At 49.0% G+C, this 27,134-nt stretch overlaps 1 protein-coding gene across 5 annotated transcripts; it reads right to left on the minus strand.

The window, feature by feature from the left end:
* Positions 1-1,910: 1,910 nt before the first annotated feature.
* On the minus strand, positions 1,911-26,685 carry PTGS1 (prostaglandin-endoperoxide synthase 1). 5 transcript variants are annotated; one of them, XM_023198603.1, is made up of 12 exons: positions 26,667-26,685; positions 26,325-26,411; positions 25,772-25,993; positions 19,523-19,639; positions 18,965-19,105; positions 18,620-18,763; positions 16,106-16,287; positions 15,911-15,994; positions 13,883-14,129; positions 10,940-11,226; positions 6,947-7,094; positions 1,911-5,422 (listed from the first exon to the last, which is right to left on the minus strand). In XM_023198603.1, exons 3-12 carry the CDS (start codon positions 25,788-25,790, stop codon positions 5,067-5,069), a joined length of 1,725 nt encoding a protein of 574 aa, XP_023054371.1. In that variant the 5' UTR covers positions 25,791-25,993; positions 26,325-26,411; positions 26,667-26,685; the 3' UTR covers positions 1,911-5,066. The 5 variants fall into 5 exon arrangements, with proteins under 5 accessions (XP_023054371.1, XP_023054370.1, XP_023054369.1 ...); XM_023198602.1 differs by lacking the exon at positions 26,667-26,685 and adding an exon at positions 26,511-26,563; XM_023198601.1 differs by lacking the exons at positions 25,772-25,993; positions 26,667-26,685 and adding an exon at positions 26,511-26,597.
* Between the last annotated feature and the right edge of the window lie 449 nt (positions 26,686-27,134).

Below are 27,134 nucleotides of genomic sequence, written 5' to 3' on the forward strand. Positions count from 1 at the left end.
TATTAGCTGAGTTTGACCTTGTATTGATTTCCGCTGTAACAAGGCAACACTGAGTTCTAACACAAAATCCTACAACCACTACACTCTCCCTACACAGATTCTCTGTGCCATATGGCTCCTGCCAGGGATCGGGGGAGGGATGGCTCTGGCAATTCAAGACCATCTTTCCTACCCTCTTCAGTGCCTCTTTCAGTAATACAAAGTTAAAACCAGGTACTGCAATAATTTACCTGAACTTTGGTTCTAATGAAGGTGCATTTTTGTGTAGATAGTTGTTAAATTTGGTGTTCCTGTGGAGAAGACAATTGGTAGAAGCTTCTATTCTGCCTTCTTGCTCTGCCTCCTGCGTTTTTGACACTTTTTTTAACCCAAAAATTACTAAAAGAGTGGACTGTGTGTACTCAACAGTCTTTGTTTCTCTGTTGTTCTGTAATTACATAACTTCACTTCTTAAGCTCTTTGCTTGCAACCATATTGAGCTGCTACCAGGTCAACAGTAAGGCCATTGTGATGGTCTTTGTAGCCTTCTAGGGATAGGGTCTACAGAGGCAGAACAGAAGTAAGAAAATTCAGATTCACTGAAGTAGACTTTCCATGTTTCCCAGCCCCTTTGAATACCTTTCCTATGTATGACGAATTTTCCTCATTATGGGTTCCTCCTTTTCAAGGTACAAACCAGAAAACTCACTTTCCCATTCTTTCTTGTAGCTGCAGTACAGACACATGAGCTGGACTCCACTAATCAGACACAAAATAAAAATAATTTTAATTCTAAGTAGAGAAAAGAGAGGAAGCAAATATTGCACAGAATCCATTTTCCAGCAAGAGTGGCTGTAGAAGCAGCCTGTTTTGGGGGCAGCAGTAGTGGGGTTTGGGCAGCAAAGGTGTCATTTGAGATAGCTGTGTCCATGGCAGTAGTAGAGGCATCTCCACTGGACAGTGGCCACCATTCCTAGGTGCAAAGCCTCCAAGCCTAATTCCCTGGTCCTCCCAGTGGCTCCATGAGCTATGTAATGTCCTATAATAAATTCCTTCCTGTTTATGCAGTCTAGAGAAGGCTCTGTTGTTTGCATTGAGAGTCCTGAATGAATCATCCATTGTATTAGTCAGGGTTCTCCAGAGAAGTAGAACCAATAGAATATATGTATATTATTATTATTATTTAATTTCCAATAATCAAATAATACAAGGGTTTCTGTATTATTTGATTATTGGAACTCAAATAATAATATACATCTATTGGTTACATGTGTAGGATGTGCAGGTTTGTTACACAGGTAAACATGTGCCATGGTAGTTTGCTGCACCGATCATCCCATCAACTAGGTATTAAGCTCAGCATCCTTTAGCTATTATTCCTGATGGCCCGCCTCCCACCCTCCAACAAGCCCCAGTGTGCATTATTCCCCGCCATGTGTCCATGTATTCTCATCATTCAGCTCCCACGATTAAGTGAGAACATGCAGTATTTGGTTTTCTGTTCTTGCATTATTACTGAGAGAAGTAGAAATATATATATATATATTTCTATATATATATAGAGAGAGAATATATATAAATATAAACATATATATATCTTGAATACATGTATGGAGGATACACTATTCTACATATATATGCACATATCCTCCATATCCATGGGTTCCATATTTGTGAATTCAACCAAATGCAGATCAAAATATTCAAAATAATAATACAATAAAAATAATACAAAGAAAAAATATAGTATAAGAACTAGCATTTACACTGCATTAGGTATTGTAAGTAATCTAGAGATGATTGAAGTTATACAGAGACTGCACATAGGTTATATGCAAATACTGTAGCACTTTATATAAAGGACTTGAGGAACCACAGATTTTGGTATCTATAGCGATCCCTGAAACAAATCCCCCACAAATACCAAAGAATGGCTGTATATAGCTTTATTTTTAGAAATTAATTCACACAATTGTTGGGGTTGGCAAACCTGAAATCCATAGGGCAGACTAGCAGGCTGGAAACTCAGGCAGGAGTTGATGGCTATAGCCTTGAGGCAAAGTTTCTTCTTTTCCACAAAACTGCAGTTTTTATTCTTAAGGTCTTTCAACTAATTAGGTGCGGCTCACCCAAATTATTTAAGTACTCTTTTACTTAAAGTCAACTGATTGTAGATGTTAATCACATCTACAAAATACCTTCACAGCCACACCTAGATTAATGTTTGATTAAATAACTGGGTGCTATAGCCCAGCCAAACTGACAAATAAAACCAACCATCACATCCACCAAATCAAAACTCCAGGAACAAATGTTCAAATTACAAGCATTAAGATTATTCACTCTAAAGAAGTCTTTTTGGTGCATTTAGCCTGTTTCCCTTTGCAAAACTTTCGTGTGCAGTTGTCCATGCTAAGCAAAGTCTACCTAATCTAGGCACCTGCATTCAAGAGAGGAATACTCTGGAACCCATCCCATTCTTCCATCCCCAAAGCCCTTCCCCTAGCCCCAGCTGCTGTCAGCTCCTGGTTGGACCACAGCTGTAGCCTCCTCAGTTCTGCCAGCTTCCTGTCCATCCTGCTCTGCTCTGTTGTCCACCCTTCCCGAGGGTGCTCTTTCCAAAACACTCATCTAATTGCATCTTCACTGATTAAAAGTCCCTCCAGGCCATTAAAGTGCTTGTGTCACTCAGCCCAGCAGCCATAAAGGCTTGATTACAAGCAACAGACACAAACTCCAACTGATTTAAGCAAAAGAGGAATTCCTGGAATAGGCCACCAGATGGAAGGAAAAGCTAAAGTCTTGAGAAGGGCAGGGATCCAGGCTGCCCTGGGGATCTCAGAAGCAGAAACAAATGGACCATCTTGTCAGAGCCAGCTGTGGGGATGAATCAGAGTCAGTGACCTCAGTCTCCATGGGCCAGTTTTTAAGGAGAGGGTGTCTGATTGCCCAGGATTGATTCACAGGCCCACCCCTTGGCCAGAATGCAACCCTGATAGAACCACCAAGACTGAAATTAGTAAGAGAGGAGAGGATTCTCAAGCAAAGTAAGAGGTATTAGCAGAAGAGGGGAAATAATCTGCAAGAAAGGACAGGACACAAGCTCTTCATGGACACTTCCAGCATCCAAAGGATCTTTCTACATCAGAGCCACTGCTAGAGCAGGGAAGGATTGCATTCCCTGCATTCAGCAGGGGCCAGAAGGAATGATGGGAGCAGTTTCCAGGCAACTAAGGAGAAACAGGATTTTCTGGACTATAAGACAGGAGACTTAACCCCAAGGACTGTCAGACTGAACTCTAGTTTCCCCTGTTGTTTCTGGGCCATAGTTCTTCCTGAGAAATGCTAAGCCCAAAGTATGGTTCATGAAGAACCTTCCCTCAACCCCTCATCTTACCCCTCTGTCCTCTCTCTCTGCTGCCTACAGAGGTCCTGAGAAAAGGGTCTCGGGACTGGGGTGGAGGGCGTCTGCCCTGAGATCACTGCTGTTGGGTCTCTGGTCTTGAGAGCGCAGTAGGGGAAGACAGAGCAGAGTGGGTTAGAAGGGAAGTCACACTTACCTTGTATATATATATCTCTCATTTCATTGTTTCCTTATTTATGGTCTGTTTCTCTGCCACTGGAGTGTGAGCTCCATAAGGGCAGAGCCTTGTCTGTATTGATTACTTACTGCTGTGTCCCCACACCTGTTACAGGAACTGGCACATAGTAAGCACTTAGGAAAATACATATTTGGAACTGAATGAGTAGCCTGAATATCAGGTGGAGGCTACACTCCACCATTCTGTCTTTGACCCTGAGCCAGACAGGCAAGATCAGGCCTGGAACTGAGTCAAACCAGGAATCAAGAGAAGCACAAGCTCTGGACTCAGCCTGCGTTTGGCGTGTCATACAACGACTCTGAGGCTGCTTCCTTGGTTTTGAAATGCAGATTATACCACGCACTTCACACTGTTGGTGTGAGAACAAATGAGAATTGAAAGTGTGAAATTGGCACACAGTATGTGCTCTCCTCCCCGGGTGCCCCTCTGTTGTTTGCTCTGTAAGGGAGGAAGTTGTTTTAATCAGATGATGAGAACTGGAAGTTATATCTCCCGGGGCTGGGGCAATGGATATTTTAGGAGAGCATCCTGAAAAGGGCAGTGCCTGGCCTGCAGGGAAAAAGAAAGCTCCAGTGGTAACATGTGTACACAGTGATGGGCCCAAGGATCCCAGCAGAAAATCTCATGCTGCAACCTCTAGCATGCCCAGCTGTGGCTAAGAGAAAGGCTAGCCACACTCTGTTGCCTCTGCTTTGGGGGGTGGGACCAAAAGAGATATAACAGGCAACTTTAGAAAGCAATTTTTATTAGCTTCATGAGAAACAGCTGCCATGAGTCAAGACCTGGATGGGGATAGAGCCCTGGTAGCTTCCAACCAAAGACATGAATAAAGCCCACCTGTTCTTTCTACATCCTCAGACCAGGGTCTTAGTGGGGGTCCCAAGAAGAACACCCCACCTCCTTGCCCCCTCAGTGCAGACACAGATTCAGGGAATGCATTCTTGTTGGACCTTAGGATCTTCCACTCTATGATATCTCACTGAACAGGAAAATGAATCAAATCCACATTCTAGAAACTCAGATGCTGACAGATTTGGGATACGAGCCACTGTTCTGGATCGTCAGCCAGGAACACAACACTTTGAATCACCAATCAGAAAGTCAAGATTCTGGAATGCAAAATAAGAACCCCTTAACTTTCTAGCAGATTTCATCAGTAGCTCCACATTCTAGAATGCCTGTGTTACAAATCAACCAGAAATCTGACATTCTAGGTTGTCAACTAAGAACCCAGTATTCTGGCAGACCAAATGAGACCTACTCCTAACAATCTGATGGGCTAACAAGGAATTCAGCATTCTGGAAAAACAAACAGAGTCACAATATTCCAGATAATGAGTGAGACTCGAAGTTCTAAATGTCAGCCCCAACACTCACCATGCCAAACCAGAAAAAAATGAGCATTTAAGACCATCAGCCCTGGCCTCAGCACTCTGGAATGACAAGCACAAAGCTCTCCCCTCCAGAATGCTGCTTTCCTGCCCCTCAGAGCTCTGTGGATGGTCGCTCCACAGCAGGCCCATCATCCTGACTGGCATCCGGCACACGGAAGGAAACGTAGGGACAGGTCTTGGTGTTGAGGCAGACCAGCTTCTTCAGTGTGGCCGTCTTGACGATGTTAAAGCCCATCTCACCGCCAAATGTGCTCGGCTTCCAGTACTCCGGAGAACAGATGGGATTCCCTAGGAGACCCTTGAGGGAAAAGGGAGCCCCAATCTCTATCATACTCTCCCCAAAGATAGAGTTTGGATGGCACTTTTCAAGAAGCAGCCCAGGGTAGAACTCCAACGCGTCAATGTCTCCATACAGCTCCTCCAACTCCGCTGCCATCTCCTTCTCTCCTGCAAGGAGATAAGGGGAAATGCTAGCGTCAGATCCATGATGCCATTAAGGTCAACCTGGGGTGTGACCCTTCTCTGTCCACCTTTTTCTGGGGATAATAGGGACTCCAGGAGAATAACTTGAGCAACTGAGCATGTGCCCTAGAATTTGGCCTGGTTGGCACTGGGGAAAAGGGTCAAGAAGAAAATCACAAATTGCTCCTCCTCAGGGACTGGGTCTAGGGAAGGAAAATGCTACTAAAGAGAAAGTCAGAGGCCTAGATCTGCCCCCAAACAGCCTGTAACCTTGAGCAACTCTGGGCCCTAATTATCTGATGATTACAGAAAGGAGAATGCTGCCCATCTTGCTTCCTTCACAGACAGATTTCAAGACCTTAGCCTGGGCCAAGCCCTTTTATTACTAGAGCTCAAAGATGTAACATGTCCGAGCTCACACAGAAATTCAGTGGCAGTGTTCCTTCTGCCCCGGGGACCATTTCCCATGGGAGACTAAAGAATAACAAAGATTGCTGTTTCAGGATCTCAGGGAACTTAGGTACAGAATCTGCTCCACTCTGCAATACCCACATATTCATGGATAGTGGCCAAGGGGAGACAGATGTGGAGCTTCCCTGCTTCCCTGCCCGGTTCCTCAAATCCATCCTCCATTGGGAACTCTCATGGGCCATGTCACACCCTGCTTCAGTGGCTCCCCACTGTATGTGACAAGGGTTGGCAACTTGGCTGCCCAATATCTGAGGATCTTGGGGGATATATATATATATATACACACACACACACACACTCACATATATTTATATATACATACATATTTATATAGATGTGTGTATATGTATATATGTATACATGTGTATATGTATATATTGATATATATGTATATATACTCTTCATATATATTCATATATATGTATATATACTCAATTCATATATATTCAGATATATGTATATATACTCTATTCATATGAATATGCAGATTCTTGGGCACCACCCAGGATGGTTGAATCAGAATCTGCAGGACAGGCATCTGAGATTTGGTATTTTAATCAGCTTTCTAAGTGATTTTTATGCAGCTGGCCCATAAGTGGGTACTTAGAAAGCACTAGACAGAATAAAACCCAAAATATTTAGTATGAAAGCCAAGATTCTACACGGTTTGGCCCCAACCTCCCACCACTAATCACCCCCACAGCATAAGCCCCTTGCCCCAGCCACATCTACGACTGTTTCCCCAGATACCTGCTGTCTGACCTCTATGCCTTTGTACTTTCTATGGCTCTGCCTAAAATGCTCCTTCCTCTCTTCTCCCACTGGAAACTGCCATTTGTTCTCCAAACCCAGCTGAAAAGTCACCTTCTCTCCCCAAGCAGGATTATTTACCACCCTGGCACAGCACTTCCACGCCCGTTGTAAGTCTGTTGTTACACATTGCCGCATGTATGGTCCCGTTCTATTTCCTTGATGTCTCCCTGACTTTGCTGCCAGTCTCTCAAGGGCAGGGACTGCATCCAGGAAACAACTGCTCACCTACGAGCTCCTGGAAGGAGGTGTAGGGCTTCATGCGAAACCTCTTGCGGTACTCATTGAAGGGTTGCAGCCGCATCTCCCGAGACTCCCTGATGACATCCACAGCCACGTGCAGGACGTGGTGGTCCATGTTCCTGCCCCCACCAATCTGCCGAGAGAGAAGTACAGCAGTGGTCTGAGAGCCAGGCCAGGCTGTCCTGGAGCCTGGGTAAGTTCCTGGGACAACAGCTTCCAATGGGAGTCCCTTCTGAGCTAGGATGGAGAGTGCTGGACCGCCTAGCAGCTGTGATGCTGTAGACCTGCCCCTGGGCCTGCTGCTGTCATGCTGTCTCAGGAAGCCCCTCTGAGTCTCAGCTTCTTCATTTTTTGTGTGTGGGTTTTTTTTTTTTTTTTTTTTTTTTAGACAGTGTCTCACTCCATTGCCCTGGCTGGAGTGCAATAGCATGATCTTGACTCAGTGTAGCCTCAACTTCCTCAGGCTCAAGCAATCCTCCCACCTCAGCTTCTCAAGTAGCTAGGACTACAGGCACATGCCACCATGCCTGGCTAATTTTGTTTTATTTTATTTTTGTAGAGGTGAGGTCTCACTATATTGCCCAGGCTGATCTCAAACTCCTGGCCTCAAATGATCCTCCCACCACGGCCTCCCAAACTGCCAGGATTATAGGATGAGCCATCACACCCTGCAGCTTCCTCATCTTTGAAGTGTGGAATGGACCAAGAGGACCTCTCTTGTGGTTCACACTGCTCCCCAGTCCGTTGAATTACACCAACAGGTACTGTAACCCCCTGTGAAGGGAGGGAAAACAGGACTCAAATCTCAGGTAACCTGGTGAGATAAAAGAGGCTGCAGAAAAAGATTCTGATTACTAACAGTTAAGGCGCATTAGTCTAAAGAAAGCTCTGGTGCTGACCAGGCATGGTGGCTCACACCTGTAATCCCAGCACCTTAGGATGCCAAGGCGGGCGGATCACTTGAGGCCAGGAGTTCAAGACCAGCCTGGCCAACATAGCAAAGACCCGTCTCCACTAAAAATACAAAAATTAGCTGGGCATGGTGGCAGGTGCCTGTAATCCCAGCTATTTGGGAGGCTGAGGCAGGTGAATCCCTTCAACCCAGGAGACAGAGGTTACAGTGAGCCGAAATCATACCACTGCACTCCAGCCCACGCAACAGAGCAAGACTCCATCTCAAAAAGAAAGCAAGCAAACAAGAAAGCAAGAAAGAAAGAAAGAAAGAAAGGAAAGAAGGAAGGAAGGAAGAAAAGAAGGCTCTGGTGCTTAGGATGAAACAATAACGTTCATGCTTAAGAGATAGTCATTTTAATAGAACAACTATAATTGGGCAAAAAAGAAAGGCATGATTGGATGAAATCATATGAGCAAAGCAAGTAAAGGATGGTGCCAATTACAGCTTCACAAGCTGTGGGGCTGTTGAGGGTTGAACTGTGTTCCCCAAAATATTAAATATGTGTTGAAGTCCTAACTCTCTGCATCTGTGAATGCATCCTTATTTGGAAATGAAGTCTTTGCAAAAGTAAACAATTTAAGATGAGATCCTACTGGATTAGGGTGGACTCCAATCCAATAACTGATGTCTTTATAAAATGAGGAAAGACAAGCTCAGGGAGTACACCACAGGATGATAGAGGCAGAGACTGGAGCGATGCCTCTGCAAGCCGAGGAATGCCAGGGACTGTCGGCCACCATCAGAAGCCAAGGAGGCACAGAACCTTGAGAGGGAGCATGGCACTGCTGACACCTTGAATTCAGACTTCTAGCCTCCATCTGTTGCTCTGAGCTTCCCAGTTTGTGGTACTTTGTTGCAGCAGCCTAAGGAAACTAATATAGGGACCTCGAGCTAAGTTTGAGTTCCCATATATGTAAAAATGGGGAAGGGAAAAGCATCTACCTGATATGGCTGTGGTCAATTTAAATGGGATAAACTATGCAAAGCTGTTATCTCAGTATCGGTCACATGGGAATCCCTGAGAGGGTAGCCATGCACAATGGTTATCAGGGGAAGCCTGTCTTAACATCACTCACTCTTCTTATTATCCTGAGAGTCGCCTGTAATCCCAGCACTTTGAGAAGCCTAGGCGGGCAGATCACTTGAGCCCAGGAGTTCAAGACCAGCCTGGGCAACATGGCAAAACCCCATCTCTATTTAAAAAAAAAAAAAAATCTTGAGAGTCAATACATCTCTGTGGTCTTTCTGCCTTGTGCCAGGTACGGTGCCAGGGCTCTTCACACGCATCATCATGGTCATTCCTTGAAAATGCTTTGAAAACTGTCCAGCCTCACACAAAGGTTACTGTCTCTGATCATGTCTTGTGTCCCCACAAAGAACCATAAAGAAACCCATAAAGAGGCCATAAAGCAGCCAGCAGCTGACCACCTGTGGCAGCAAAAGCTAATTTCAGTCAAATTATCAGAAGGAAATGGAAATCCATGTATGCCACAACTTCATGACAGGGTTTAGGGACAAGGATTAGAGAGAAGCAGAGGACTGGGAGGCAACAGGGGAGCCAGAGACTGCGATGAAGCAGATGGGAGCTTCCAAATGTGGAGAAGGGGAGATTGAGGAAGGAGTTGGCTGGGAATTGCAGGGAAAGAGAATGTGTTTGTTTGCTAGGGTTGCCATGACAATGTATCACAGACTGAGTGGCTCAAACAATAGAAATTATTTCCTCCGGCCGGGCACGGTGGCTCAAGCCTGTAATCCCAGGACTTTGGGAGGCCGAGACGGGCGGATCATGAGGTCTGGAGATCGAGACCATCCTGGCTAACACGGTGAAACCCCGTCTCTACTAAAAACATACAAAAACAAACAAACAAATAAACAAAAACTAGCCGGGCAAGGTGGTGGCGCCTGTAGTCCCAGCTGCTCTGGAGGCTAAGGCAGGAGAATGGCGTAAACCTGGGAGGCGGAACTTGGAGTGAGCTGAGATCCGGCCACTGCACTCCAGCCTGGGCGACAGAGCGAGACTCCGTCTCAAAAAAAAAAAAAAAAAAGAAATTATTTCCTCCATCTGGAGACTGGAGGTTCAAGATCAAGGTGTTGGCAGGCTTGGTATCTTCCGAGGCCTCTTTCCTTGGCTTGTAGATGGCTGTCTTCTCCCTACATCTTCATGTGGCCTTCCCTCTGTGTGTGTGACCTAATCTCTTCTTCTTATAAGGACACCAGTCACAGTGGATTAGGGCCCACCCTAATGACCTCAATTAAACTTAATTACCTCTTTAAAGACCTTGTCTCCAAATGCAGTCACATACTAGGTTCTGGCGGTTAGGATTTCAACATATGAACTTTAGGGGACCCTCAATTCAGCCCATAGTGGAGGCTTATGATTTAACAAACACCATAGGCAGGCATCATTACATATATTACCATACCCTGAATGTCCTTATGTTCCTCAAATTGCCATGTCCTCTGACTTTCATGCCTTTCACCCATGCTGTCATCTCTATCTGGAACACAGCCATCCCCTGTCACTAACACCACCTTTTACCCTGGGAAATCTCTATCCCTCCTTCCAATTTCTGCTCAGACATCACTTCTTTCCCATAACCCACAACTCTGGGTCAGATGTCCCTCCCTGACTCCCAGAGCATGGTGGGTTTTTGTACTGTGGTTTATAGCACACTCTTAGAATTCTGATAACATAGGAGAAGCTCTTAAAACAGTGCCTGACACACAATAAGGGCCCGAATGCTGTTAGCTGTCATATGACTGCCATCACTTTCTAGGGTGTAAGCACTAAAAGATGAGCCAAGAACCACATAGGTCTTGTTCCCACTACATCTCCAGTACCTGGCGTAATGTCTGGTGTTATGGAATGAACAAATGAACCAAAGAATTCATGCAGGAATGCTTACAACTGCCCTGTAGAAGTGACATTAGCCCCATTTTACAGAAGAGGAACTGGAATTTGGACCCAGGTCTGCTGGATCCCTCAGCCCACCTGCCCTCACCAGCACTCCTCTGGGGCTTACCCGGCCAGCACTCTGGCGAGAGAAGGCATCCACCAGGGCCTCGACCCCATAGTCCACCAACATGGAGGTGTTGAACAAGAACTGCTCGTAGCTGTACTCCTGGGAGCCCACCTTGAAGGAGTCAGGCATGAGGGGGTGCCAGTGGTAGAGATGGTTGAACTCCATGGCAATGCGATTGCGGTACTGGAACTGGACACCAAACAGCAACTCTGGGTCAAACTTTAGCTGCAGGAAGTAGCCACTCAGCTGCTGCACGTACTCCTCGATGACAATCCTGATGGTCTCCCCTGGGCAGGGAAGGATTGGAAATAAGGTCAGCCAAGCAGAGTGATTTAGATGCCCAGCTTGGAAAGCAGGCCAGTTCATGAGAGGTGCTTGCTTTTGGTCTGTTTATTGTTGTTGTTGATGTTTATTTTTATTTTGGGGGACAAGGTCTTGGTCTGTCACCCAAGCTGAAGCACAATGGTATAATTACAGCTCACTCCAGCCTGGACCTCCTGGGCTCAAGCAATCCTCCCACCTCAGCTTCCCAAGCAGCTGGGACCACAAGCGTGCACCACCACACTCAGCTTTTTTTTTTTTTTTTTAAGAGATGGGGTCTCGCTATGTTATCCAGGCTGGTCTTGAACTGCAGGCCTCAAGCCCTCCTCTCACCTCAGCCTCTCAAAAGCCCTGGAATTACAAGTGTGAGCCACCATACCTGGCCTTGCTGTTGATGTTTAATTTTGTTTGCCTCTTCCATTTTGTCTCTTTGTAACAGGATGTGAAAATAGAACTTTTGGTCTATTTTGACTGAGGTCTCAAGACAAGAGCACCAGCTACTCCCACATTTCAGAGGGAGGTTCTAGGCCCAGCTAAGCGGGACATGCAAAGGAGGTGTCCAAGAATTGGTCTCGTGACCTCCCTCCTGAAGCCCATTAAAAGAAGGTGGAGAGACTACAAAAGATGGAAGAGTGGAGGATTTACTGGTGAGAGCTGTCATCATGCTGACACCCTCGGTGATAGAGGGGGACTTCAAGGAGACCACTCAGAGCTGCTGCCGTGGCAAAAAGGAATACTGAAGACAGAAGGGGAGCCCAGCCCTAAATATATTTCAAAAAACATATTTCCTGTATGTTCTTACATAACAGGATTCTTATAAATAAATTTTTACTCTGCCCCCTTTGTAACTATAACAAGCTAGAAAGCAAAAAGCCAGAGAAGATGCAAATTGAATATTCTGTAACAAAATTAAAACTGGGCAACTAGATATTGAAAGAAACTGATATTTAGGCCAATTAGCCATTAGACAAATTGGCTTTTGGAAGTTGACCTGGAGCTACAGACTGTGGGATCAGTAGACCTGGATTCAAATCTTGGCTTTACCATTTCGAGCCACCTGAGCTTGGGCTGAGTTACTTAATCTCTCAAAACCTCACTTTCTTTAACTGTCAAATGTGTGTTATAATAATATCAGTGTAGCCGGGTGCTGTGGCTCATGCCTATAAACCCAGAACTTTGGGATGCCAAGGCGGTAGATCACCTGAGGTCAGGAGTTCGAGATCAGCCTGGCCAACATGGCAAAACCCTGTCTCTACTAAAAGTACAAAAATTAGCCAGGCGTGGTGGTGGGCACCTGTAATCTCAGCTACTCGGGAGGCTGAGACAGGAGAATGGCTTGAACCCGGGAGGCAGAGGTTGCAGTGAGCCAAGATGACGCCATTGCACTACTGTCTGGGCAACAGAACAAGACTTCATCTCAAAAATAATAATAATAATAATAACATCAGTGCAATACTATATTAGGGTTGTTGAGAAAAGCAGACAATGAATACAGCGAAATTGCTGACACAGCGCCTGGCATAAGAGGGGGTGTCCATATATGTCGGCCAAAAGTAGGAATACTAAGTATAGACGTGAGGGGGAATCCCTTTCCCCTTCCCATTCAAGAAGAGCCCCCTTCGTGATGAAGTGGAAGTAGCATAAATTTTGGTGGCAACCAGACCTCAAGTCTCCATCTGCTGAGTGTCCCTGGAGAATTCACTTAACCTCCCTGAATCTTGATTTTCATAGGGTAATCATACCCGGCTCATGAGGTTGTAGGGGAGTTAAATGAAGCACTGGATGTGTGGTGCCCTAGGGTCCTGCCTTTGGTCACAGCTTCATCTCCAGCCAGTGTGCTGGGCAGCCTCCAGCTTTCTCTGGTCAAGGTCTCTGCGATGCTGAAACTTCAGAACCAGCCCTTCTTCCCTCTAGTGACTGTTCCTATTCCCAGTGCCTGGCTCTTTGTGGCTCCAGTGAATTAGGCTCTATAATTGGGACCAGCCAGGCCCAGTGGTGCCCAGAGGTGGGGGAAGGGAGTTACTGGTGACTCAGAGTGAACATGGTCTGGACAGGGATGTCAGGGGCCAAGCTCCCAGGCAGGAAACCATCTGACATTTTAGGTTGCAGACTCGCCCCCGTAGGGAACACAAAAATATCCTTTCCCTGAGTCATCTAGAAGCTACCAAACTGCAGGAAGGTAGATACATGCAGGGAAGGGAACATGAAGATTCCTGAAGGCAAGGCAAGCTAGAGTTTGACCCTGCACATGCTGGGGACCACAAGTGTGCATCTGGATGCAGCACATGGGGGAACTGAGACTCAGGGTGGGTAATCAAATGTGCTGAGTCACCCAGCTAACAATCAACCATCACAGTCATCCATTTTTCTGAAGGCCTGCTATGTGCTAGGTGCCTTCCCATCCATGATCTCAATAAATCCTTACAATCATCATTCACCCCAATGTACAGATTTGGAGACAGAGGTTTACAGAGGTTGAGGGGCCTGCTCAAGGTCTTCTGGCCACTAAGCAGAAAAGCAAGGATTCTAATCCCAGCCTCCACCTCTAAATACCCTCCAGCCCCCCGCTTCTCGGGATGGAGGGCATGACCTTCCAGGGCAGGGCAGGTCTGGAGTCCTCACCTATGAGGATGAGGCGGGTCGTCTGGAAAAGCTGCTCATCACCCCAGGTGGGGTGCTCAGCCTTCAGCAGGTCACACACACGATTGTGCTCACGTAGCCAGAGCGTGGCATACAGCATGAGCCCGGGAAGCAGCCCAAACACCTCCTGGCCCACGGCCATCTGGCTCTGGGGCGGGATGCCTCGGGGGTAGTGCATCAACACAGGCGCCTCTTCTACCGAGGGCGGGTACATTTCTCCGTCCAGCACCTGTGGGATGGGGCCACCTGGCAACCTAAAGTTGAGGGTCACCCCCAGCTGCCCACAACCAACTCCCTCCCACTCCTGCTGGAGCTGCCAGTTCCCCTTAGCCAAGGCTGTTGATTCCACCTCCAAAATGTCTCTTAAAATCAGTCCCTTGCTCTCCATCTCTACCACCACTACCTCAAGCAACCCACCCTCATCTTCCACTCTGACTCCTTTCCCTAAGCGGGTTCCCTATGTCCACTCCTAACCCCAGACAGGCCAGTCTCTACACTGCACCCAAGCAAAAAAGAAAAAAAGAGAGAAAAAAAAAAAAAAAAAAACCTTTTAAAAAAAAATATTGCATCATGAGCTGACTTAAAACCTTTCCAAATACTCTCTCTGCTCTTGGCAGAAAGTAGAATTCCTTAACACGGTCCCCACAGACATCTCCACCTTCCCGTAAAGTCATTGTTACCCTCGATCGCTAGGCTCAACAAATGCTCCCATTTTTATACTCCTTCCAAGTCACCAAGCTGCTCTCCACCTCTGAGCCTTTGTACTTGCTAAACCCTCTACCTGGAAAGTCCTCTCCCATTCTTAGCATCCCTAATTCCTCCTCATCCTTCATGCAACTCTGGGTTTATTTGTAACTTCCTAGGGAAGTTTTACCCACCATCCAAACACTCTAATGGCACTCACAGCTTCTCCTTGGTGGCAGCTACAAGTGTACCTAATTATTTGGCAACTTCTTCATTCATTCAGTAAATACATGCCAAGAGACTACTACATGCCAAGTCCTGTTCTTAATCCTAAAGATTCAGCATCGAACTTTGCTTTGGTGCTTGCCTAAGATTTGCATGATCCAATATGGTAGCCACTAGCCATGTGTGGCTACTGAGCACTAGAAACTTGGCTAGTGTGAATGGAGAACTGAATGTTACTTAGTTTAACTTATTTTATTTAGGTTTTTCTTAATTTCTATTTGAATGTTAAAACTGATACTTCAGCTACTGGAAAACCTTTAAGGATGCATGGAACAAGTCGGACATGTCACAGTTGGACATGTCACTCTACTTATTCAGCTGTACATTTTATGAAATCTTAATACAGATTAGATCACTCTAGCGAAAACTGAGCATCCAAATGGAGAAGTCCTGTGAATGTGAAATATACACCAGATTTTGAAGCTTTAGCATGAAAAAAGAATGTGACATATTTTATTAACAATGTATTGATTACATGTTAAAATGCTAATCACCTGGACATATTGCATTAAGTAAAATGTAGTATTAAAATCCATTTCACCTGTTTCTGTTTCCCTCTTTTAATATGGACATTAGAAAATTTTAACTATGTATGTGGTTCACATTGTATTTCTGTTGGACAGTTCTGATTTAGACAAAAGCCCTCGTAGAATGAGCATCCTAGAGTTTGTCTGTGGTTTTTTGAGGGCAGGGCCCATAACTATAATGGTCACTACTCAATCACCTGTGCCAGGTATACTCTCATGTCCAATTAATATTGTGGAATAATTAAATAAATACATGCAGACTACAAATGTTCATCTCCTATTGAGCTCCAAAATCCACCTCCCTGGCTGACATGGGAGGCCACGTCTGCTCCTCACTGGCTTCTCACACCTGCTGCCTCCTCCTAGGGTATACTGTCACTCCTGGCACACACCTCCCACTACCGTGGTTGGCCCTCTTAGGACATGACCAGAGGCCCCCCTGCCCCAAGCAGTCTTTGCCAGGGAAGACCATGGGAGACCCTTCCCTCTGCCCTACCCCCTGGCCCAGCACTACCTGGTACTTGAGTTTCCCATCCTTAAAGAGCCGCAGTTGATACTGACGCTCCAGATTGTCTCCATAAATATGACCGAGGTCTACCTGTGGATAGAGAGGGGTTCCCTCAGGTCACCAGGGTTCCGGCCCACTGTCGATGACATGCGTGTGCCAAATTAGGTCCAGAGCAATTCTGAATCCTTCCTAGGTACTCACCCCATGGCCCAAGGCCTTGGTGAAGCCAGGACCCATCTTGCCAGAAGTTTTGAAGAACTGGTGGGTGAAGTGTTGTGCAAAGAAGGCAAACATGAGGTTCGTGCCTTGGGGGTCAGGTATGAACTTCCTCCTGAGCAGGAAGCGGCGGGCCAGGAGCTGGGCATCTGGCAACTGCTTCTTCCCTGGTTGGGGGATAGGAAACAGCAGTACCTTCTCCTATCTGGATCTTGCTGCCCTAGGGACATCTGGGCTCACCAGGCAAACTGGCCCTAGCAGGAAGCCCAGAGTGGCCTCCTCAGGACCACCTCCCCACCACCACCAAGTAACTCACTCTACCAAGAGACCCTCAAAGTATTTATGGGTGAAGTGGCATGATTCTTAGAATTTTAAGTGGCATGATTTTTAGAATTTGATTTAAAATACTTTACAAAAGTATGAGAGGGCAGAAATGAAATAAGATGAAGAAATTGTGGGTAAATGTTGAAACTGAAAGATGGGTACATAGTTCATTCTGCTTTTCTCTCAACTTTTGTGCATCTTTGCAATTTTTCCATAATGAAACATTTCACCAAAAAGAAATAAAGAAACAGAAAAAAACAAACATGAACTCTCTTCCCCTGAGTCAAGGTTGCCTGTGTCTGCAACTGACTATGCCATTTGCTAGCTGTGTGAACACAGATAAGTCATCTCATCTCTCTGAGTGTCAATTTTTCCATCTTTAAAAAGGGGCAAATGATGCCCATTTGATACAGTGAATCTGAGGATTGCAAGAGATAATGTAAGCATGGCAGAGAACCAGTGGGTATAATTTTTTTAAATCAAAGATCAGAAAGCTTTTTCTAGAGAAAGCCATATAGTAAACATTTTAGGCTTTGCAGACCATACGGACATGTCACATCTATTCAGTTTTTGCTATTGTAGCAGGAAAGCAGTCACAGATGACACATAAACAAATGCATGTGGCTGTGTTCCAATAAAAGTATTTACAAAAATGGGGAGGTGGGCTGAATTTGGCCTGCAGGCTGTAGTTTGCCAACCTATTTTATTTATTTATTTATTTATTTTTGAGACAGGGTCTCACTCTATTGCACAGGCCAGAATGCAGTGCCACTCTGCACTCTGGCTCACTGCAGCCTTGACCTCCTGGGCTCAATTGATCCACCCACCTCAGCCTCCTGAGTGGCTGGGACTACAAGAACACAACTACACCCAGCTAACTTGTGTATTCTTTTGTAGAGAAGGTGTCTCACCATGTCATCCAGGTTGGTCTTGAACTTCTGAGCTCAAGCAATCCACCCACCTCAGCCTCCCAAAGTGCTGGGATTACAGGCGTTTGTCACTACACCTGGCCCTGTCAACCTATTTTAAATGATGCCAATCTTTCTATGTCTGGCATAAAGACAAGTCATCCTTAGAATAAGTATTAAGAGGCCTTCCTTAATTATGTCAGTGTCAAATGAGTTGTCACCCAATGCCCTCACAGAAAGGAATAGAATTTTTTGAGTTCTGGTAAAGGCATCTCTTCACAATGCATCAAGATGTGAGCCCTGATGTTGAAGGTTCAAGATCAATGGAAATTATTTGGATTAAGATGGCTGACGGGGTTCCTCTGGCAGCAAAAAATATCAAGTACCCCTAAAGAAAATCCACCAAAAGGGAAGTTAGAGGAGTGATCCATCAACCGTAATTTGGAATCATCACTCACTGACACTGGGCAAGCATTGATTTCAGTAAAGTTGGCAAGACCTAGCTATCCTGGTAGAACGGTCATGCTTTGGGAATAGCAGCTAACCATGTGATTGAAAACCATCAGAGTAGTGCCCCAAGCAGGGACAGGGTGCAAGGTTTTGAACCCAAAAAAGGACACAACCATGAGGATGCACAGGACTGGCATTTAACAGTGCCACCATGTGGCAGGAACTGAAGTATAGAAGCAGAGAACTAATGAGCCTCTCTTGTCCTCTCTGTACTTGACAATGAACTGATGGATCTGAAATGAATAATATCTCAGGTTTTTGGATAATTGCAGGTGGCATGGGAAAGTCTTACAAGGAAGAACCCTGCCAGTGTGGCTAAGTGGAGTCTTGAGCAATGAAAGAAAAAAATGTGACTTATTTGTACCTTACACTGGTGAAGCATGTGAAACTATTTACATTTGTAAAGAACCAAACACAGAGACAGCACCCAATAAATAGCTCACTATTCATTCTTTCCTACATCTTAACTTCCAAGTCACATCCACCTCAGCAGGACCTAACTCATCATTAGAAAAGGATCAAGCAAAGAGGCACCCTGGAACTATGGAAACATCCGTCTGACTCTAGGTGACCTCAGGCAAGACCCTGTGCTGCCCTTTCCTGTTCTCAGCCCAGGCTCTGGACATGTCATATGTCTTGCTTTGGTCTAGCCATCTGCAGAATTGGGTCAATAATTGTTCTTCTGCCTGATTTTTTCCAAAGAGGAGAACTGAGCACCTCCTGTGATCCCCAGGTCCAGCTCCTCACCCCATTTTACCTTTGGTTCCCATGGGCGTGGGGCAGTCTTTAGGCACAGAGGGCAGAATACGAGTGTAATAGCTCACGTTGGAGAAAGACTCCCAGCTGATGTAGTCATGTGCTGAGTTGTAGGTGGGGGGACTGGGGATAAGGTTGGAGCGCACTGCAGAGAGCAAAAATAATGGTGACAAGGGTGTTTCCACCCCCATCTCCACCCCAGTTCCTGCCTCCTCCTGGATTGGGGCTTATTTTATCTGGCATCATAGACTCTCCCCACCCACTACCCTTATCAGATGTCAAGAATTCAAAAGGACTGGCAGGATTGCTTGCTCCCCCAGGTCAGGGGGCCCTGCCCCACACCCACCTGTGAGTACCAGGCGCATGAGCATCTCTCGGATGAAGGTGGCATTGACAAACTCCCAGAACCAGCGCCCGTGTGTGAGCAGGAAGTGGGTGAAAGAGGGGCTGGGCCGCAATGAATTCCGGAGCCAGGTCCACAGGCCAGCTGCAGGAGCAATGGGAGTCACTCAGTTCATCCCTCCTAGCAGGACCAGAAGTAGCCAGGGTGGAAGATGAGGCACTGAGGACAAGGGCCGGGATGGAACAGAGTAGCACCTATGGGGAAGTGGGTAAGGATGGAACCTTGGGAGCAATGACACATGACAGAGCCAGAACCAGGCGTGAGGACAGGGGCCAGGGCATGTGGTGAAGACTCACCATGGAACCCAGAAGCAGGGAGTAAGGGTGGACCAAGCATGAGAGCTCATGCTGAAGCCAGGTCAGGGAGAGGGGCAGAGCCAGGCAAGGAAGGAGAACAGGGCCATGGCCAGAGAGGAGGGTAGGAAGTTAGGGTCTAGGAGAAGGGGCCCAGGGAACAGGAGGGTGCAAGAGGGCAGGAGTGAGGGCTGAAGGCCCAGCTCACGGATGGTGCAGTTGGGGCCGGAATAGCCCGTGCGGGTGCAGTCACACTGGTAGCGGTCAAGGCCAAAGCGGACACAGATGCCCTGGTGCTGGCATGGATAGTAACAACAGGGATTCACTGTGGGTGAGAAATAGAGGTCAGAGACCATGCTAGTCAGTGGCCTCCTAACCCCCATCTAGCCCCTGATGGGGGAATGAGGGGCCAGAGGCATAGACTTAAGTTGCAGCTCCGTCCTGAATCACCGGGTACCAGAGCTCCAGGGTTCCCCCAAGAGCCCCCCACCATTCCCACCTCTGTGAACATAAAGCCCCCATCCTGACATTTCCACGCCCTGCTCTGGAACTCCAGCCTAGCCCACATCAGGCCCCCAGCGGAAGTGCCCCCTCCCTCCCTATTGCCACCAAATGGCGGCAGGAGAAGATTCCAGAGCCCCGGCCGTGACACTGAAGGTTAAGAAAGAGCTGATAAAACTCCACAGCCACCAGCTTCTAGAGCGTTCACTTCCTGCCTAGTCAGAGTCCAGCAGCAAGGGCAGGCCGGGGCGGGGGGGCAGTCAGAAAAGGGACAAAGATGAGGAAGGGGACTTCTCCCAGACCACCACCCCAGGCTCTGAGCACCTGAACACTAGGAAAACGAGATCCCTCACCACCTCTCCATTTCTGCAGAAGGTAGAGAAGAGCAGGTATCACTATGCCCACATTGCAGATGGGGAAATTGAAGCCAGAAAAAGGGAAAGCCAGACCTATCATCCCACAAGTCTCACCAGACCAAATGCCCATCCCTTCACTTCCAGTCTACCCCCACAGCCTCAGCAGCCAAGTCTAAGGAAAGAAGTTTTCCAGAACCCTGGGGACAGAGGATGGGTGTCCAGAAGGAGGGGGACTCCAAGGTCTCAGCTGCCTCAGCCCCCATTCCTGATGGAATCAGACTTGGCCCGCATCAGGGTGGGGTCTGGGCTCTAGGATCCAGAGGAAGGTCATAGACCAAGGGAATAGGAGAGAGAGGACTGGAAAGATCTCCTGGGAGGGTGCGTGGAACTCTGGCGTCCGCCCTGCTGCCTCCTGCAGAAACTCTATGAGGAAGTCCCTCTCAGCATCTAACCCAGATCCCTCAGACCACCACGCCCTTGCTAAATCTGCCTCCGTGATTCTTTAGCAGCAAAGTTACAGACTCCTCAGGTTCAGTAGGATCCTCTATCACCCCCACCACCACCACTGCTCGGTGAAGGAAGCTGAGGTTCAGGGAGAGGTGACAACTTGGCCAAGGAAACAGAACAGAGCTGGGTAGACCAAAAACTCCTAGCTCCTGGCAGGAGGCTCCATCTCTGACCTTAACCAGAAAACGCCGGGCTCCTTTCTGCAAACATACTTCCTTACCTGGGCTCAGAGCCAACGTTATAGGGAACATGTATTCTTTGTGCAACTGGTTATTGCAGGTCAAAAGGGTAGTGAAAGGCAAGAGCAGCTGAGGATGAAATACTGGGGTGCTAGGATCAGAGAGCATGACCCTGGGCAAGACCTGCCCCCATCCCCTGCCCTGGTCTCAGTCTCCTCACTTCACAGCACAGGGCTTGACCCGGGCAGCAGAGTCCTCTTAGTCCCCACGTCGAAGACAGAAACACCACCTCACATACACACACACACACACACACACACACACACACACACAAGCAAGGACCACAAGAATCATGCAAATAGTTTTGCTTAAGCCCTGGCAACTCCCCAGAGCCCCACAATGGCCCCAGCAGGGGTGTAGGAGGGAGGGGTCGGGGGAAGAAGGCTGGACAAAAAGGCTTTATCAGGCAGCCACAGGCGAACCTGGCAGGCAGGATCCAGGGAAAGGGCCTGGCAGTACCCCAGCCCCCGCCTCCCCCAGCCACAGGCCCAGAAAGGCCAAGAGTCCTCTGGATCAGCCCCTGTGCTGGCTCAGAGGTCTGGTCCCCCCAGAAAGGACTTGTCACCCTTGCTGGAACTCTCCTTCTTGCCCCTCCTGCTGGCCTCTCTCAACTGCCCAGGAGCCCCTGTAGCACCCACTGCCCAGCTCCCAACCCTGGCACACAAGGCCCTCTAGGGCTCAGGGTCCAGTTCTACCACTCTAAGGGCACAGGGGTTAGGCCTCCCCTAGGCTCAATTTCCCCATCCCTGCCACAGCAGGGATCTCAAAATGAACTCCAGAGGTCACTGCAGTTCAAACACTCTGTGCCAGCCCCTCCCTTAGCCCCAAACCCTCAGCGTCTCCATCCTTTATCCAGGCTGTTAGCCTCCTTAATACATTTCCTCCAAATCAGCTGAGCCCACGCCTTGCCTCCCCAAGAAGGCTTCCCCGAATGTCCACACTCCCTCCTCCCACTCTCCCTTGTCCTGGCTCCAGGTTCCAATTCAACCTGCTCTTCTCCACCATAAGCTTCCAGGAGAAGGGATTCCCACCCCTTCCCTTCCCCAGCTTTCTCTTCCCCCAGTACAGGCTATGCACACAACAGGGGCTTAACCCAGGTCTGGGATCCAGATGTGGTAGCCAGAGCTTAACGAATGTTCGTGGAATAAATAAAATGAAGTGAGAAGACTGGCCACCTCCACCCTGACCAAAGGGAGTCCCTCATCTTCCAGACCCTCAACAGCTATCTGAGGTGGAGCCAGAAGGCCTCCCGCCGTGGCCCTAGAGCTCTGCCTCAGCAGGCAGAAAAGCCACAAGCTCCAGACGCTGAAGCTGGAATGGCTGCCCACACCCTCCCCACCAAGAGAAGCTGTACAGAGCTGAGGCTCCTCCCTCCCAGGCCGGCCTGTCCAGCTTCCCCCTTCCTCCCCCCGCTCCCCACGTTCTTTCCATAAACACCAGCTGCTCTGGGACAGGAAAAGTTCTCCCAGGAAGGACAACAGTGGGTCTGCTGCTGGTGCCCCAGGGTGTCAGGTTGGGCAGAGAGGAGACTGGGTGCCCCTAGACTACAGCCAGCCAGAAAGCCAGGGCTCTAGCTGACCAAGTCCACAACCTTCCACACCAACACTCATTTATCTCCCCAGCACTCCCTAGGAGAGGTAGGTGAGACTCCCCATTGCACAATGAGGAATGTGAGGCCCAGAGAAAGCAGGAGGCTTGCCCAGATCCCTCTGCTTTGAAGTTGCGGAGTCAAGACTTAAATTTCCTCCTCCTCCTACTCCTGGAGGTGCCCAGGACTGGATGTGGGGAAGGGATGGAAAGGGAGAGTCGTTTTGATGCACAGACTGGGGATGACCCAGGTGAGGTGGATTTGTCACATTCCTGCAAAGTGAACCTTGAAAATCCAGAACGAATGAAACCAGGACCCCAGGGGGAATCACCATCTCCTGCCACAACCAGACCTTTAGGAAGTATTCATACAGGAAGGCCTTCCTTTGGTCTAACTTCAATCCTGCATGTTTTCATGCCAACTCAGTTCTGCGCTCAGTGGAGGATATCCCTGTTCATCAAGAAAGAGAACCAGGGAGATGCAGGCACCGAATCTAATTCACTTTGAGTCCCCCACACTCAGCACAGGGCCAGGCACCAAGTAGTTGCTCAGGAGAGCTGTATTAGAGAGCGGATGCTCTTACTGGCTGTGCATTCTTGCTCAAGTCCCTCCCACCTCTGGAGCCTCATTTTTCTGTATATCCCATGAAGGGGGTGCAGCAGGCAGGCTAAAGGAGGCCTTCCATTCAACATCCAGGCCTTCTACTCTGGGTAGAACCAATCTGTCCCTCTCCATTATTTGTGTCAGTACAACCTTCCCACAACTGTCCCATCATCAGAGAACCTTCCCATTTGCTCTCACTGTGTCCCCAAGACACGTGGAGGCAGACGTGACCAGCACACCACACTGCATGACAGACACACGCGGCTGAAAGGCCAAGCTGCTAGTCCCCACCCCCACAGATGAGAACTGTCCAGGACTGCCTGGTTCCAGAACCTTTCCAAGGATTTGGGCAAGAAAACATCCCCCAGCCCAAAAGTCAGGGCTCCAGGTCCAGGACTGAGCGTGACTAGGGGACAGGAACAGCCAGGGAACACCAGGTCCTCCAGGATGCGGAGGCGTCAGGCTGCAAGACTGCCCAGTGAAGAGGCAGGACCCAAATCCCCTAAACAATAATATTTAGAGAGGCTCTGGGGACCTGGCAGCCAGAAGGAAAAAAAAAGGGTGGAGGACCCCGACTGGTCTGGCCTGGGTCCCAGTTCCCATACCTAAGCACCACCGCACCAGACCGAGACAACTAGGCCCAGCAGCTGGAAGAGCCTGCTGGAGAGGAAGCCCCTTCCTGGTCCACAGACCCAACTGGTGCTGGCAGAGCAGGTGCAGGCGCCTGGGCAGCCTTGGCATGGCTGGGATCTTGCCCCATGTACCCAGGTCAGTTGGCCTGGGGCTCCTCTGCCTAGCACGCAGCTCTAGTTGCCAGGTCGTGCCCTATCCCCATCTAGAAGATGGGCACTGAGTCAGGTCCAGAGACTAGAGGCGAAGTACTTGAGGATTCAGGGTTCACCGGTACAGCCTTGCCTCCAGGCTGGCCTCCATCTCCTCCCCTAACAGAGGGAAAGCAGCATTCTCTCCCTCCGCCTGCCCTCTCAGGTGAGTGCAGCCCTCATCTCTTCATCTCCTTTGCCTCTAGAGGCAAAACACAGGCTTTGGCTTCCTGGGGCAGATGCCCAAGTAGCTTGACCCTCAGTTTATTTGCAGACTTGGAAATATGAGGGCAACCCAGACCTTCTACCCCTGCACTCCACCTGTCATTCGCTCTTTCCTAAATCCTTGCAGGAGCCTCAGTACCAGTTTTCCGGCCTCCAGTCTCATCCCCACATTATGCGTCCATTCTCAGCCTCCTGCTCCCAATTACCCTTATGGTGTTTCACTGTTGAGTCTCTTACTGTTTCCCCCACCCGCCACCTCCTTCAAGGTCCAGTCCAAATGTCATCAGATCCAAGAAGCCTCCCACAATTCTTCGCACTGAGAGGCAGCTGCTCCCTCCCCTGAGCACCGCACATCCCTGCTCCCTCCCCTGGGCTCCTCACACTCCTGCTCCCTCCCTTGAGCTCTCCACACCCCTGCTCCCTCCCCTGGGCTCCCCACACCCCTGCTCCCTCCCCTGGGCTCTGCACACCCCTGCTTCCTCCCATGAGCTCCACACAGCCCTGGTCCCCTTGGATGACAGTCTGTTGGCATTTCTGGCCTGTCAGCTCCTCCCAGCTCTGTGTCTCCAGGCCCCAGCCAAAGACTGGTATAAATTAGCCCTTGGGAATGAAAAAAAAAAAGCAATTCCATGTAAACATTTATTATATAAAAGGAAACAGAAAAGACAAAGAACAAAATAGCACAGACCGTGGCTCATTGTGCATTATTAGTGAATGGACTAAAAAAGAACACAGGCGAGTGGCCCTGTATACCAAGAGTGCCTGGATGGAGCCAGCTGGGGGCTCAGAGGAAGTGCTGGGCTGATCCAGGGACTGACAAGATGGTTCAGCCAGGCAGCCTGATGAGCCCCTTCTACTCCCCACCACCAGTTCACTGTGAGGACTCAGACAAGTGGCCTCACTCCCTCTGGGCCTCAGAGTCCCCTTCTGTAGACTGGGTCTAACGCACGTGTCTGGCAGGGCTGTTGAGAGCACCAAAGAAGTGGATGTCCACAACCAACCTTTGTAAACTTTAAAGTGCTGGTCACATGAGTCTTCCTCCTCTTCTTCCCATAAACCAGACTTTCATTCAACCCAAACCCTTTCCTAGAGCACCCTCCATCCTCTCTTTGGGTTCCCTAAATGCCACCCACCCAAAGCCTCTGTTTCAGGAAACCTGGTCGGATCCAAAGTCCATGTGCATATCTTTCCTCTCTCCCCTAAGCACCAGATCCTTAGAGCATCACAGCAGAAAGTGCAGACCCCTTCTGCCCCCTCCTGCCCTCTCTGGGTCTCATTTTAGAGATTTTACACAGCTAGGTGGTGGAGGAAACGACGTCCAGCTGGGACACACGCTCACACACATGCACACACACAGAAACAGTAAGCTGGGGGAGGAAGGTTGGCTGAGGGAGGAGCTGAATTCCTTCACCTGGAACCTGGCACATGCATGTGGGAGGGAGGGGCGGAATTTCCCCATCAACCTCCCCCATGAAACCCAGAGTGGCTCAGGGTCCGTTGTGGGTAGAAGCAGCTTTCTGTGGAAAGACCTTGTGAAGTGTATGGAGGCAGACAGACCTGAGTTCAGATCCTAGGCCCACCATGTGTTGTGTGAACTTGGGGGATCATGGCACCTACTGAGCCTCAGTTTCCTCATCTGCTCAACGGGGATCTCTTAAACCCCAGAGGACACATCGCAGCTCCTAAATGTATTTCCATCTCCCCTGTTCTCCCGAAGTCTTCACCAGGGGAGACCTTCTCCACTGGCAATGGGAATCAGGATGGGTTCCCAGACGGTTAGCGGCTGGAGAAAGGGAACTCATTTCCCTTGGTGCCTGCGGCTTCCTCCCAAAGAGGCCCCTATAGGAAACAGTGGGGTTGTTGGGTGCAGAGGCTACTTAGACATCTGGGGCCCAGAACAGGTGAGGGGGGTGGATAGGGACTGTCCCTTCTCCCCAAGTCGGCACCAGATCCCACTCTGCTGTTTCCCCTGAAAGGCCCATTAGCCAGGCCACACTCCCAGGGGGCTTCAGAGAGCCCCCATCCCACCAAAAGACTCAGCCTCAGTCCCCTTTCTCAGCATCGCGAGCAGAAAGGGGAAGCTGAGCCCGCTGGAGGGGAAGGGAGGGGGTTGAAACCAGACCAGGGGCGCAAGACTGGGGGTTCCCATGGGGAGGGATGGGCCGCCTACCTGGCGTGGGCGCCCCCGGGTCCGCGAGCAGGACCGGGAGCTGCGGCAGCAGTAGCAGGAGCAGCAAGAACCGGAGCAAGAGACTCCCTGCAGAGGAGAGAGACGAGGGGCTGAGCCTGGCATTCAAGGCTCCGCCAGAAGGCCAAGAAAATTCCTGGCCGCGCGGGGCACCGGGGTCACACTCACGGCTCATGGCGCGGCTGCTGGGGTGCGGGACGCAGAGTGCAGGCTCCTGTGCGTGCGCCTCGCACACTGCCCGGAGCTCCGGCCCCTCCCCTCCCCACCCTTCTCCCGGCTCCACCCCGCCCCTCCCTCCAGCTGTCACCTCAGCCGCCCGCTTACTTCCTCTGCCCAGCCCCGGCCAAGAGCATTTTATTAATTAGTGTATGATCGCTGCTAAGGCGGCTATTCACCCGAGATCCTTGAAGCACTTACGTTTCTAATGCCTGGTGGCACTAGATATAGACAGGAAACTGAGGCTCAGAGACGATGCGCAATGCTGAGGTCACTCAGGGCTTAGGGACAGAACTGAGGATGGAAGAGGCTCGTCTGAACCACACACCCTGCCCCGCAGAGAAGAAAGGGTCTCAGAGTCCCCTTCTGTAAAATGGGTCTAACACACTCTACAGAAAAGGGTAGAGAAAAGGGCCTAGAAACGGCGCAGTTCGCAGACAAGAAAGGGGGCTAGAAATGGGGCAGTCCAGCCTGGCCTGCATGTGGTTTTCTACATGAAAAACTCACTACTCCTTAGACAGATCTAACAGGAAGGACTTACTTCCCCCATGGGTTGGTCTTGGCCCTCTAAAGCCA

This window comes from Piliocolobus tephrosceles, chromosome 14 (assembly GCF_002776525.5).
Source record: "Piliocolobus tephrosceles isolate RC106 chromosome 14, ASM277652v3, whole genome shotgun sequence".
Taxonomy (NCBI): Eukaryota; Metazoa; Chordata; class Mammalia; order Primates; family Cercopithecidae; genus Piliocolobus; species Piliocolobus tephrosceles.